General features: G+C 39.7%; 1 protein-coding gene across 2 annotated transcripts in view; it reads left to right on the top strand.

Moving 5' to 3' along the window:
* The first annotated feature begins 240 nt into the window (after positions 1 to 240).
* Positions 241 to 13,152, top strand: part of PIK3R4 (phosphoinositide-3-kinase regulatory subunit 4) — a 65,990-nt gene continuing 53,078 nt past the window's right edge. For both annotated transcript variants that reach the window (XM_014859454.3, XM_044754110.2), the window contains exons 1-4: positions 241 to 774; positions 1,475 to 2,251; positions 9,662 to 9,795; positions 11,597 to 12,179. In XM_014859454.3, the coding sequence (XP_014714940.2) occupies positions 1,519 to 2,251; positions 9,662 to 9,795; positions 11,597 to 12,179 (1,450 nt within the window). In that variant the 5' untranslated portion in view covers positions 241 to 774; positions 1,475 to 1,518. The remainder of the gene's footprint in view (positions 775 to 1,474; positions 2,252 to 9,661; positions 9,796 to 11,596; positions 12,180 to 13,152) is intronic.

Here is a 13,152-nt window from a genome sequence, read left to right as displayed (position 1 = left end):
TCTCTTAAAGAACTCCGTTCTGGTGTACTTGGGTTGAAGGGGTGTCTGAAGAGGTTCTGGGAGATGTCAGAAGCCTCAGAGTTTAGGTAACGATAGGTAGAAGGACAGGATGGGGAATAAATTGTTAGAGCATCTTATTTCCTTCCTCCTGTCAGCCGGAGCGAGGCCACGCCCCTCCCTCGTTTCCTAGCAACCAGCTCCCTACGGGTGCACTTCCTCAAGCCTCTCTCGTTCGTCACTTCCGCTCCGCGACGGGAAGTGAGGTCAGAGCCGGCAGCTTTCCCGGGAGTTCGGCGTTTGCGGTTTCTGCAGCAGCTGAAGGAGCGGCGTTTCGCTGGAACTGGCGGGCTCCCCTTCACTCTGGAATTCCACCTACCCCTCTGGGGGCGAGGCCCTCGAGGACTCTAGAGGGCTTCGAGGGCCCGGAGCTTCGCGCGAGAGGCAGCGAGGCCCGGGAACGCGTGGCGCCGCTGGCGGAGTAGGGGGCTGGCGGGGGCAGCTCCCTGGGCATCTGGACTCTTCAGCCTGGCGGCGTCTGCCTGCTCCGGCCCCGAGCGCTTTCCCCCTCCCCCCCGAGGACCACCGCGGGTTCTGGAGGTTGGGACTTCCCTGCGTCCCTCCCCCAACATCCCACATTCTGCCTTTGAAGGAAGACCCCTCAAAGAGAAGACTCACCTGGCCGCTGACCCCCTTCCCCGGCCAGCCCCTGAAGTGACCCGCCATGACCTTAGTATGAGCTAGTGACCGGCTTGTGACACTTTCCTGAGTCCTAGGGTAAATGTTTATACGTGCGCGTGGCCGTGTGTGTGCCTTTTATTTCCTGCAAAATCTGGGCTAGGAGAATTCTGGGCTGTGTTTGCAAGCGCGATATTTGGGTTTAGTTTTCTTTAACGTTTCTGCCGGGTTTCTTCCCTGTCGTTGTTGCAAATGAGACAGCTTTATGCCTTCTGTTAGCCGGGTGGGAGGGCACGCTGGAATTAGGCTGGAAGGGCCCGGGAGCTACTGATATTACGGATCTTAGTCTGACCTTTGAGGAGTTCAATTACCGATTTGTAGTAGGCGATTCTCAGTTTTAAGTGTTTAATGTGTTTGTGTCGTAAATGCAATACTGCAGGTTCTTCTTGGGTCGGATAGCAGTGTCCTGACCCTCATAGCCCTAAGCACTATGCTGAACACAGTAAAGGCTCGTTAATTTTTAAATTTAAATATCAGAAAATACACAATCTAACATTTTCAACTTAATGTTGAAGGGGCCTACTTAAATATAGCTCACCTCGTGGAAAGGACAACGTAATAAAATCTTTTTAGATAAATGTGTCTGAAATTTAGAGGCTGCCTAGAAGGCTATGTACAGTGCTCTCAGTAGAAGAGAAATATGGTGCATCTCTCTTTTAGGAAGAGACCAAATAGTTGTGTTTCATTGCGTTTTTTCTTTTTCCTTTTGTTCTTTCTTTCCTTTTTTATTTTTTAATAGGTGTTGTATCTTAACTTACTGACCCAGAGGTGCTTGCTGCCATTATGGGAAATCAGCTCGCTGGCATTGCTCCTTCCCAGATCCTTTCTGTGGAGAGTTATTTCTCAGACATCCATGACTTTGAATATGATAAGAGCCTGGGGAGTACTCGGTTTTTTAAAGTTGCTCGAGCGAAGCACCGAGAAGGCCTGGTGGTTGTCAAGGTCTTTGCAATTCAGGATCCCACATTGCCTTTAACCAGCTACAAACAAGAACTGGAGGAACTGAAAATCAGGCTTCATTCTGCGCAAAACTGCCTGCCTTTCCAGAAAGCCGCAGAAAAAGCATCTGAGAAAGCAGCCATGCTCTTTAGGCAATATGTACGAGACAACCTCTATGATCGCATCAGTACCCGTCCATTCTTAAATAACATTGAGAAGCGCTGGATTGCTTTCCAGATCCTGACAGCTGTGGACCAAGCACACAAATCTGGAGTCCGTCATGGGGACATCAAGACTGAGAATGTAATGGTCACCAGTTGGAATTGGGTCCTTCTAACTGATTTTGCCAGTTTTAAACCCACTTATCTTCCAGAGGACAACCCAGCAGATTTCAACTATTTCTTTGACACTTCACGGAGGAGAACTTGCTATATTGCTCCTGAACGTTTTGTTGATGGTGGATTGTTTGCCACTGAGTTAGAATATATGAGAGATCCTTCAACTCCACTTGTAGACTTAAATAGCAATCAGAGAACAAGAGGAGAGTTGAAGCGAGCAATGGACATCTTTTCAGCAGGTATTTGAGTTGGTCAAATTTGCTAAGGGGGAGGCGCATGTATTTTAACTCTTGAACGTAAACGTAGCTTTTTTTAGATCCTCATATGTTGAAAAGTTAATTTCTTGATATGTCCTCATACCCTATTTCAGATAGATGAAGCTTGCTTTCATTGGACATTTTTAAGTGCCTAGAAAATGCAAAGAGCAGTTCATTTATTCAAACATTTAAGAAATATTTGAATTCTTCCGTGTGTGTCAGGCACTCTCTTAGGCACTAGAGACGTAGATGGGTACTTATGTCCCTCTTTTCAAGATGCTTACACTTCAATGTGGAGATTATGATATTGAAAAAGGACATTTTGATGCGGTATGCTTTGCTAAGATGGTGATGAGCATAGGGTGCTGTTATAGGAACATGTAGGTACTTAAATTAGTCTCTAAGGTGGTGATGGGTGGAGAGGCTGGATCAGGAAACACCTCTTTATTGGAAAGATGATATTTAAACTGAGACCTGAAAGATGATTGGGAGCTAGCTATGGTAAGGGGAGTTGGTTTCAGGCAGAGGGTGTTGTTGATACAAAGACTTGAAGACCAGAGCATGGTGCATGATTGATTAGGGCAGTTTAAGTAGTTTAGTGTATCTGGAACATAGGTGCGAGCTAAGCCAGGCCCAGATCGAAAAGGGTCTGGCATGGCCATGATGGTCTACAGGGACATTAATCAGATAGGTGTTTTAGACAGAACACTGACTTGTGGCATGGAGGGTGGATTGCAGGGAGCTACACTGGAGACGGGAAAAACAGTAAACTGCCACAATCCAGGTAAGACATGATGCTGACTGGCTTAAAGTTGTGACACAGTTGGAGAGGGAGTGGAGAGAAGTAATGCTTAAGAGGGAGTAGGTAGAATTGTTAGGACTTGGTGACTGATTGGTGTATGAAGTCACCAATTTTTACCTCTTCTTGGGAAACTGGCTGGATGGTGATGCTGGTCCCTGAGATAGGAGACTCAGGAGGAAGAACAGGTAGGGGGTGGGAAGATGATGAGGTCTGTATTAGATATGCTGACTCGAAGGAGTTTGGGGGATATCCAGGAGAAGATGTACAACAGGCAGTTGGTTATAAAGGTTTGGTGCATAGAGATTTAGGATGGAGGTGGAGATTGGTAGTTATCAGGGTAGGTATAAGGGAATGAGTGTGGAGCTAGGGAGAGTTCATAGAGAAGTGATTCTTAAGATTTTTTGGATCCCATTAAGGATTTTGATGAAATCAGTATCCTCCTTCCCTGGTAATAAGTACCATGCATTCATATACATTCTTTCACATACACTGAGCACATGAAGCTGGGCCACGGATTCCAGATTATATATGAACTTCCCGGAGAAGTGGGCTGAGGATGGTATCCTAAGGAGTACCGTATAAACTCTGGCATCATTGCGACTTTTTGTAAATTTTGCAAAGGTTGAGTTTATGGGTTTACTACAAGGAAAATATAAATTGCACTGTATTTTAGATTACTTAAGAGAAGTAACATAATTAATGAAAATGTTTATTTCATCTAAGGGAACAAAAAATAATTGTTACATAGGATTGCACCTCTCTTGGGCTCACTAATCTGTGTCCCAAGGTAATACTGAAGGGGGTTTCCGTTAAAATAGAGTCAGCCTCCAGGCTGTAAATATAACAAGGTCGGAAATGTAATCCATCAAAGTCCCAACTTTCTTGATCAGTGAATTTATGTAAATTTCTCTTGAAGCATTTTTACATTTTAAACTTACTGTTCTGTCAATAGAACTCCTTTAACTTAGAAATGTGACCACTTTTTAGCTTCAGGGCATCATTTATAGGTTTTTTTTAAAATTGAGGTATTATTGACATATAGCATTATATTAGTTTCAGGTGTACAACATAATGGTTTTATATTTCTATGTATTTTGAAATGATCACCACAATAAGTCTAGTTAACATCTGTCACCATACATAGTTGCAAAAATTTTTTTTCTTGCGATGAGAACTTTAAAAATCTGCTCTCTTAGGAGCTTTCAAATATGCAATACAGTATTATTAAGTATAGTCACCATGCTGTACATTGCATCCCCAGGACTTATTTTATACTGAAGTTTGTTAGGGTTTTAAAACTTCAGGGATTGATGAAGAGTTTATATTTATCCTTTCTGTTCTCATTATAGTATGGTAAAAACTTAACCAAATTCTTATCCAACATTTGTTTTTCCGGACTAAAGAGCCCTACCCTGTTTCGTCTGAAGATAGGCCCTTTCATTCCTTTGAAAGACGTGGGTGGGATCTGTCCACCTCCCAGGGCTCCCAAGATTTGATTTAGGCTCTTTTCCCCATCTTCATGCATATCCATGATTGCTGGCTGCTAGTTTGGCAGAAGTGTATATAGTCTCTCTCTCTGGTCACAGATATGGGCAGGGCCCTGTTTGCTGGAGATCTTTCATTTGTTCACTTGAAAAATATTTGAGGATCTTTTATGTGTGAGACACTGTATTGTGTAGATGTTGGGAATACAATTGTGAACAAGACTGACAAAATTTTTGTCCTCATGGAGCTTTCGTTCTAGTGGAGGACAGATAGAATAAACAAGTAAAAAAGTAAGAAAGTTAATTTTGGTTAGTGATAAGTGCTGTGACTTCTCGGTGCTCTGACAAAGGCTAGTAGGGGACTGCTTTAGATAAAAATGGTCAGAGAAGGCCTCTCTGAGAAGGTAACATTTGAGCTGAGATCTGAATGATCAGAAGGACTCAGTCAGGATAGAGGTAACTTGAACAAGGTGTTCTGTAGGGAAATAGCACCCACTAACACCTCCTCCAGAATAACATTCTAAAAGTTGCAAGAAAAAAATCCTACATTCACTTCTGTATTAGTCTCCTAGGATGCCGTGACAAAATGTGTGAGACTGGATAGCTTTAACAAAAATTCTGGAGACAGGCAGGCAGTCCCAGGTCAAGGTGCCCGCACGGTTGATTTCTCCTGAGGCCATTCTCCTTGGGTTGCAGGTGGCTGCCTTCTTGCTGTCTCCCCACATGGACTTTTCCCTGGTGTCCCTTCTTATGAGGGCACCAGTCATAATGGATTGAGGCCCCAGCTTTATGACCTCATTTAACCTTAATTGCCTGTTTAGAGGTGTTATCTCCAAGTAGAGTCACATTCTAAGCTACTGGGTGTTAGGGCTTCAGCATATGAATTTGGGATGGGGTTGGGGATGACGCAATTCAGTCCGCAACAACCTCCATTTAGTTTAAATAGTCATGTGTAGCTATATTTCTTTCTGACTTTTTATTTGGAAATAATTTCAAATTTATAAACTTTAAAAACTTGCAAAAATAACTATAGTACATAGAGCACCCATATACCTTTTACCCAGATTCGCATGTTGTTAACATTTTACTCCAATTGCTTTATCATTTGTACCTTTTCTCTGCTCTCCCCACCCCTCACTCCCCCCACAGTCCTCCACCCGCCATGATTTTTTCCTGAATAAGTTACATACATCATGGCCATTTACCCCTAAATACTTCAGTATGTGTTTCCTAAGATTAGGGATGGTTTCTTATGTAACACTTATGTAACTGTATGTTGCAATTACCAACTGCAGCAAATTTAACATTGATACAGTGCTTTAATTTACACTTTTTGTTTTATTTTTTCACTTGACCCAGGAATATCACTTATAGCATTTTTCCTGCTCCAGGATAGGACTCAGTCTAGGGTCAGGTATTGCATTTAGTTGTCATGGCTCTTTAGCCTCCTTTAATCTGGAACATTTCTGTAACCTTTCTTTGTCGTTATGACGTTGATATTTTTGAAGAATGCTTTTCCTTTAAATTTTTAAAATTATACTTTTTATTTTGAAATGATAGACTCACAAGAAGTTGCAAAAATAGTGAAGAACGCTTCACCCAGCTTCCCTCAATGGTGACATCTTATATGACTGTAGTACTATATCAAAATCAGGTATTGACACTGGGGCATTACTGGTAACTAGACTATAGACCTTATTCAGTTTTTATCGTCTTTTATCTGCACTGTGTAAGTGTGCACGTGACACCCCATCCCTTTGTTTTTTAATAGAATGTTCCTCATTTTGGATTTGCCTGCTGTTTCCTTGTGGTTAGATTCAGGTTATTTGTTCTCAGTAGGAATACTGCTAGCTGGTGATGTGTCTTCACGGTATCACATTTGAAGGCAAATAGTGTTTGTTGGTGATGTTAATTTTGATCACCTGGTCAAGGCCAGTTTCTTCCCTGTATAGTTACTTTTTTAAAAAAAATCCCTTGCAACTAATAAGCAGCCTGTGGGAAGAAACTGAAAAACCATGCAAATACCCTGCCAGTCATCATAATTTCCTCCTTGATTTGGTGTCCATTGATGATTCTTACCTGATCCAGTTTTACTATGACGGTTGCAAAATGAAGATTTTCCAACGCCAGTGCTTCCTCCACATTTACTAGCAGTCCCTCAGCAGTCGACTATCCTCAGCTATTCTCTGTTTTCCCACATTTATTTATTTATTATTGGTATAGACTCATTAATTCCTGCAGTCAGTTTGCTGATTTTTTGGGGGGGTTTGTCTATATTCATCAGAAAAATTGGTCTCTCATTTTCCTTTCTTGTGATGTCCCTGTCTGGTTTGGCATCACGGTAATATTGGCCTCATAGAATGAGTTGGGAAGTGTTCCCTCCTCTTCTGTTTCTTTGGAGAGTTTGTGCAGGGTGGGTGTTAAGTCTTAACGTTTGAGAGGTTCCCCTGTTAGGCCATCGCGGTTCAGGCTTTTCTTAGAAGGTTTTCATCACCAGTTCAATCTCTTTTTTTTAAATAAACATTGGCACCTGAGCTAACAACTGTTGCCAGTCTTCTTTTTGTTTAAATTGCTTTTTCTCTCCAAATCCCCCCAGTACATACTTGTATATTTTAGTTGTGGGTCCTTCTAGTTGTGGCATGTGGGATGCTGCCTCAACATGGCCTGCTGAGTGGTACCATGTCCACACCCAGGGTCTGAACTGATGAAACCTTTGGCCGCTGAAGTGCAGCGCATGAAGTTAACCACTCAGCCATGGCGCTGGCTCCATCAATCTCTTTGTTTATAAGGTCCGTTCAGATTTTCTGTTTCTTTTTTTAAAAATTTTTTAAATTAATTAATTAATTATTTTGAGGAAGATTAGCCCTGAGCTGACATCTGCTGCCAATCCTCTTTTTGCTGAGGAAGACTGGCCCTGAGCTAACATTCGTGCCCATCTTCCTTTACTTTATATGTGGGATGCCTACCACAGCATGGCTTGTCAAGCAGTGCCATGTCCGCCCCAGGCATCCACACCAGGGAACTCCGGGCCGCCAAAGCGAAATGTGCGAACTTAACTGCTACCCCACCAGGCCTGGCCCCTAGATTTTCTATTTCTTTTGAAGTCAGCTTTGGTAATCTATATCTTTCTAGGAATCTGTCCCTTTCATTTAGGTTCTCTAATTTGTTGGCATACAGTTATTCAAAGTATTCCCTTATAATTCTTCTCATTTCTGTATGGTTCTTAGTAATGCCCCCCTTTTCATCCCTGATTTTAGTGGTTTGAGTCATCTTTCATCTTAGTAAAAATTTGTAGTTTTGTTGATCTTTTCAAAGCACCAACTTCTGAATTCATTGACGATCTCTATTGTGTTTTATTCCCTATTTCATAAATTTCCATTCCAATTTTTATTATTCCCTTCCTTCTGTTTGCTTTGGTTTTAGTTTTTCTTGTTTCTTAACGTTAAGGTTAGGTTATTGTTACGAACTCTTCCCTTTTAGTATAGGTGTTTATAGTTATACATTTCCTCTAAATACTGCTTTACTTGCATGCCATACATTTTTATATGTTGTGTTTTCATTTTCATTCATCTCAAAGTATTTTCTAATTTCCCTTTGATCCGTTGGTCATTTAGATGTGTTGTCTAATTTCTACATATTTGTGAGTTTTTCAGATTTTCTTCCATTATTGATTTCTTATTTCATTCCATTGTGTTTTGAAGGACATAATTTATATGATTTCATTCCTTTTACACTTACTGAGACTTGTTTTATGGCGTAGTGTGTGGTCTGCTCTGGAGGATGTTTCTTGTGTACTTGAGAAGAATTTTGTGTTCTGCTGTTGTTGAGTGGAATGTTCCTTCGATGTCTGTTAGATCCAGTTGGTTTGTAGTGTTGTTCATTTCTATTTCCTTCTTGCTTATGGTGTTTTTAATAGCTATTTTAAGTCTTTTTTTCTAAAACTTGACACTATATAGGTAGACATTAATTTAAGAGATTTATTGAGTGTTTATCATGTGTCAGCAGCTGTTTTAGTTGCAGGAGATTTTTCAGTGAACAAAAGAGGCAAAAAGTCCTTATCCATGGAGTTTGCCTTCTATTAGGCATATAGACAATAAAGAAATAAATACATAAAATAATATAATTTGGCAGTTGGTGCTGTGGGGAAAAACAGCAGGAATAGAGGAAAGGGAATCTGCCAGATGAGTATGGGGTAGTCGTGGTGAGGCTTGGAATTTTAAACTGGACTGTTAGGAAAGGCCTTACTGCTAAGATGACATTTGATTAAAGATCTGAAGGAGGTGGAGGTGTAAGGCACATGGATACTTGGGGGAATAGTATTCTGGGCAGAGGGACCAGCAAACACAAAGTCTGTGAACTAAGGTTATTTAAGGGTCTTTTTAAGTCTTGTTATATCGTGATTCAGTGAAACTGCTTTGTCCTTTTGGAAATGTAGACACTTTTTTTATTCCTTTAAAGGAATAAAAAGGATTTGAAGATTATGTAAGTGCAAAATGATTGGGTTAGCTCTCCTTTGCTCTCTCATCCCACACTTCTTAGCACTTCTCATTTTATAATTGTATTTGTTCACTGGTTTATTTTATGTTTCTCTTCCTAGAATGAAAGCTTCATGAGGGCAGGGATTTTATCTGTTTTATGCACTGTTAGAGCCTAGTGTATAGTAGGCATTTACTAAGTTTTTGTTTAATGATCAATAAGTGAGTTGTCAGATATGACTGTCAGTAGTTCCTTAAGAACTTAATGTCTATAAATCCAGACTTTAAAAAAACACTATGTTTTCCTGTGGCTTCTAATCTAGCTGTCTCTATATGTATGTGTATATATTACATACACACATACTCATTTTAAATTATAGAACTAGGAAGTAATTTTATTTATTTTTTTAAGAGGGAAAAATTAACGACCTTTTTTAACTTTACATTTTTAGAAACTGATGATTAGACAATAGACATTTTCTCTAGCTTGCTTAGTTGTAGATGTATGTTGTATCAAAAATTTTGATTCAATTTATTTTGGGTTTTGCATTTTGAGTTTTATGAATTCTTGATCTATATTAGTGATATCTTGCATTTCGTTTTTAATGGAATTATGTCTGCTGTTTTCCAGGTTGTGTGATAGCGGAGCTTTTTACAGAAGGTGTACCACTATTTGATCTCTCTCAACTTTTGGCTTATAGAAATGGACAATTTTTCCCCGAACAAGTGCTAAATAAAATTGAAGATCGCAGTATCAGAGAACTGGTAACTATGCTACAAATGTTGGCCATAAGGTTTTTAATAGAATTATGTTCTCACTTTTGCATTAGTCAGCTCTCCGTAATGCCGTGAATTTGGAACAAAGCAATAAAGCCCCATAGACTAATACAAATAGCCTATTGTTTTGACTTTGTTAGGGAGAAATGTACAATTTTTTTCCCCTTCTCAGACACAGGGCTCATTTGACTTAATTCTGTATACACACACACACACACACACACACATCTTCCCATTATAATCTTTAGCTCTGCTTTGGACAGTTTTGGAAGGAGGTAATACAGTGCTTGGGGGCTAGAGAGGTTGTGCAGGACAGAGCTTGCTAGTAAGAACTGAAGACATATATCTAAAATGAAGGAGACAGGAAACATCACCTTGAATATAATACAGAAGTATAGGGTCATTTCATATAGAAGCAGTTAGCTTTGTAGCCTCCCTTGACCCAGATGGCAGTTCTGGAAGGGGAGAGAGAGAATCACAAATTAGTGTAGCGGAACAGATAGGAGGAATTCTGTGGGAGGTCACATAAGCCATATATCCACATTACTGTTTGAGGGGATCTTTTTTCAGTCAGTCAGTACAGTAACTGATGCTTATGCTGATGACTCTGAGGCATGGAAAGGTTATGCTATATTTAAAATATTCTTTAGTAAGGTGGAGAAACATGTAATACATTTTCATTTCTCTTACAAATGGCGAATGTTAAAAAATAAGCTGCTTCAGAAGAAGCCAGTTTAGCTCATGTTTGATGAACAGTACACTGGTTTAGGAGTTGGCAACCCTGGCTGTTCTGCCTTAGGATGTGGCACTCATTTGTCGTGTTACATTGGCTGAGTAACTTCATCAATTTGGGCCTACATTTTCTTAACTGTGAAAGGAGTGAATTTGACTAATCTTAAGGCTTAATCCAAATGTAAAAGTAGTTCTCTTAAGTCACAGTTCCTTGTTTATTGTACATTTGATTTCCCCAAGTTCAAGGCTAGGCTCCTATTGAGAATATAAACAGAAAGCTCAGATAACTAGGTATATTTTTATGATATTTTAAGTGTAAATGTATGATGACTAATAGACTATATGGGGTCTAGGAGAGATTAAACTATACTCTGTATATTAAAAAAAGTGTTTCCCTATGATGCTGGAAGACAAAAGATAAATTCAAGTTAGGTATATCATTTTCAGTGTTTGCAGGATTTAATGTCTCTTTAACACTACTTGAAAAGTTTAAACGACTGATTTCCTTTTTGACTTGGCCCTAGAACTACACTTAAACCATGTATTTCCTTGGATTTGTGAAAATAAGGCTCTAAACCAGAGCTTTGATATGTAAACAGATTTCAGGGGTTCTGTGATTCTTTTCAGAATTGTGTATAATTTTGTATGCAAAAAGTGTGTGTATACTTTTTTCTCTGAAGAAAATCCCATTGCTTTCCTCAGATTCTTGCTGGCATCTCCTGCTCAGAAAGTTTAAGAATCCGTGGGTTGTGGGCAGGAGTATGTCACTCCCCTGTCTCGATAAGAGGAGAATGGTGAACAGGGTGGACCTCTGCTTTATGTGTCTGATCATCTGTGGTACATTAATACGTAATCTCCTTTCGCTTTCTAGGACAATAGTAGAGTCACATATTACTCAGTAGTCAGGTTCTGCAACTAGTGTGAAAGGTGAAGATTGAGAAGAGTCAGAATTACCTCAGAAATCCTTTAAATCATATGTAAGTTGCCCTGTTGCTTTCATCTGATTTAATTTGCTTTTCTCAAATCTGTCTTTTACTCCCCTCTCCCCTTGGTCTAGGTAACTCAGATGATTCACCGTGAGCCAGATAAACGTTTAGAGGCAGAAGATTACTTAAAGCAGCAGCGTGGCAATGCCTTTCCTGAAATATTTTACACTTTCCTTCAGCCCTACATGGCCCAGTTTGCCAAGGAAACATTTCTTTCTGCAGATGAGCGTATTCTGGTTATACGAAAGGATTTGGGCAACATTATTAACAATCTCTGTGGACACGATCTGCCGGAAAAAGCAGAAGGAGAGCCTAAGGAAAACGGGCTGGTTATCTTAGTGTCTGTTATAACGTCCTGCCTGCAGACCCTTAAATACTGTGATTCCAAACTTGCTGCTTTGGAACTCATTCTTCATTTGGCTCCCCGATTAAGTGTAGAAATTCTTTTGGATCGTATTACACCGTATCTTTTGCATTTCAGCAATGACTCTGTCCCTAGAGTGCGGGCTGAAGCCTTGAGGACGTTGACCAAAGTTCTTGCTCTTGTCAAAGAGGTTCCTCGCAATGATATCAATATCTATCCGGAGTATATTCTGCCAGGCATAGCCCACTTAGCCCAAGATGATGCTACTATTGTTAGACTAGCCTATGCTGGTAAGAGTTTATTGTCCAAGTAATAGCCACTCATATTTTTGAAGTTAGCCACTGTAATACCTCTTGTTTCTCTGATTTCTTTGGGAATTCCAAGAGTGAACTTTGGTCTTTGAATTGTTTGTGTACATTTTATTAATATTTATAGCTAGTTTGTTCCTGGGGCTCAGGTTTTGCGTTTATTCTCATTTTGAAGTGATCAGAATTACCGAGTGAAAAGTGTAATACGGAATCTTATGACTTGACTTGGAGTATTACTTTCAGTTTGGGGTTAGACTAATGTTCACAAGTATGTGCTTCTGCGGTAGTGTCTTTAGGTCTTTATAAAGTTTCTCTAAAAAATACGCTTGCTTGAATAACAGTTTTAGGATGCAACAGTCTGTTGATGTTGAAAAAGATTAATTTTGCTGGGTAATTTGGTGCTTAAAGAACCTAGCCTACTAAGTTACTGAATTTTAAGATCCTTTCACTCACTATAGTGTTTAGGATGTGTGGCTTCTTTGTGATGAGGTGGGTGTGTTGTATAACACACCCTACCTCTTTTGCTTGTGATTCTTACTCATAAAATCAAGTGATACAGATTCTTGTTTTTAGCTTCCCAAACTAATTCTGAATGCTTATTTCTGCATGAAAAATGTCATTGAAACACATAATTTCATAATTTATTTCTAAAATGTAATCTGATGGAAATCAGGGATTCTGTTTTGAAATCTGTGTAAATAGTACAAAATGTATGCTTGGTAATGATATTGTCACTTTTAAAAGATTCTTGCTTAGTTCCTTGATTTTACAATTTGCATGTCATTATTGTAACGGAACATGTGAAAAATGCCCTTTGGACTCTGGCCTTATCGCTGGGCGCATTCACAAAGTGATTGGTAGCTGTTGTTATTTTCCCTCTACATTTATTTTTATTTATATTCATCCATCTGCCTATTTACTTATTTGTGGTTTCTGGTTTCCATAACAGTATAGG

The sequence above is a fragment of the Equus asinus genome, chromosome 21 (assembly GCF_041296235.1).
Source record: "Equus asinus isolate D_3611 breed Donkey chromosome 21, EquAss-T2T_v2, whole genome shotgun sequence".
NCBI lineage: Eukaryota > Metazoa > Chordata > Mammalia > Perissodactyla > Equidae > Equus > Equus asinus.
Note: the sequence above shows the minus strand (reverse complement) of the source record. Positions and strands in the feature narration are given on the sequence as shown.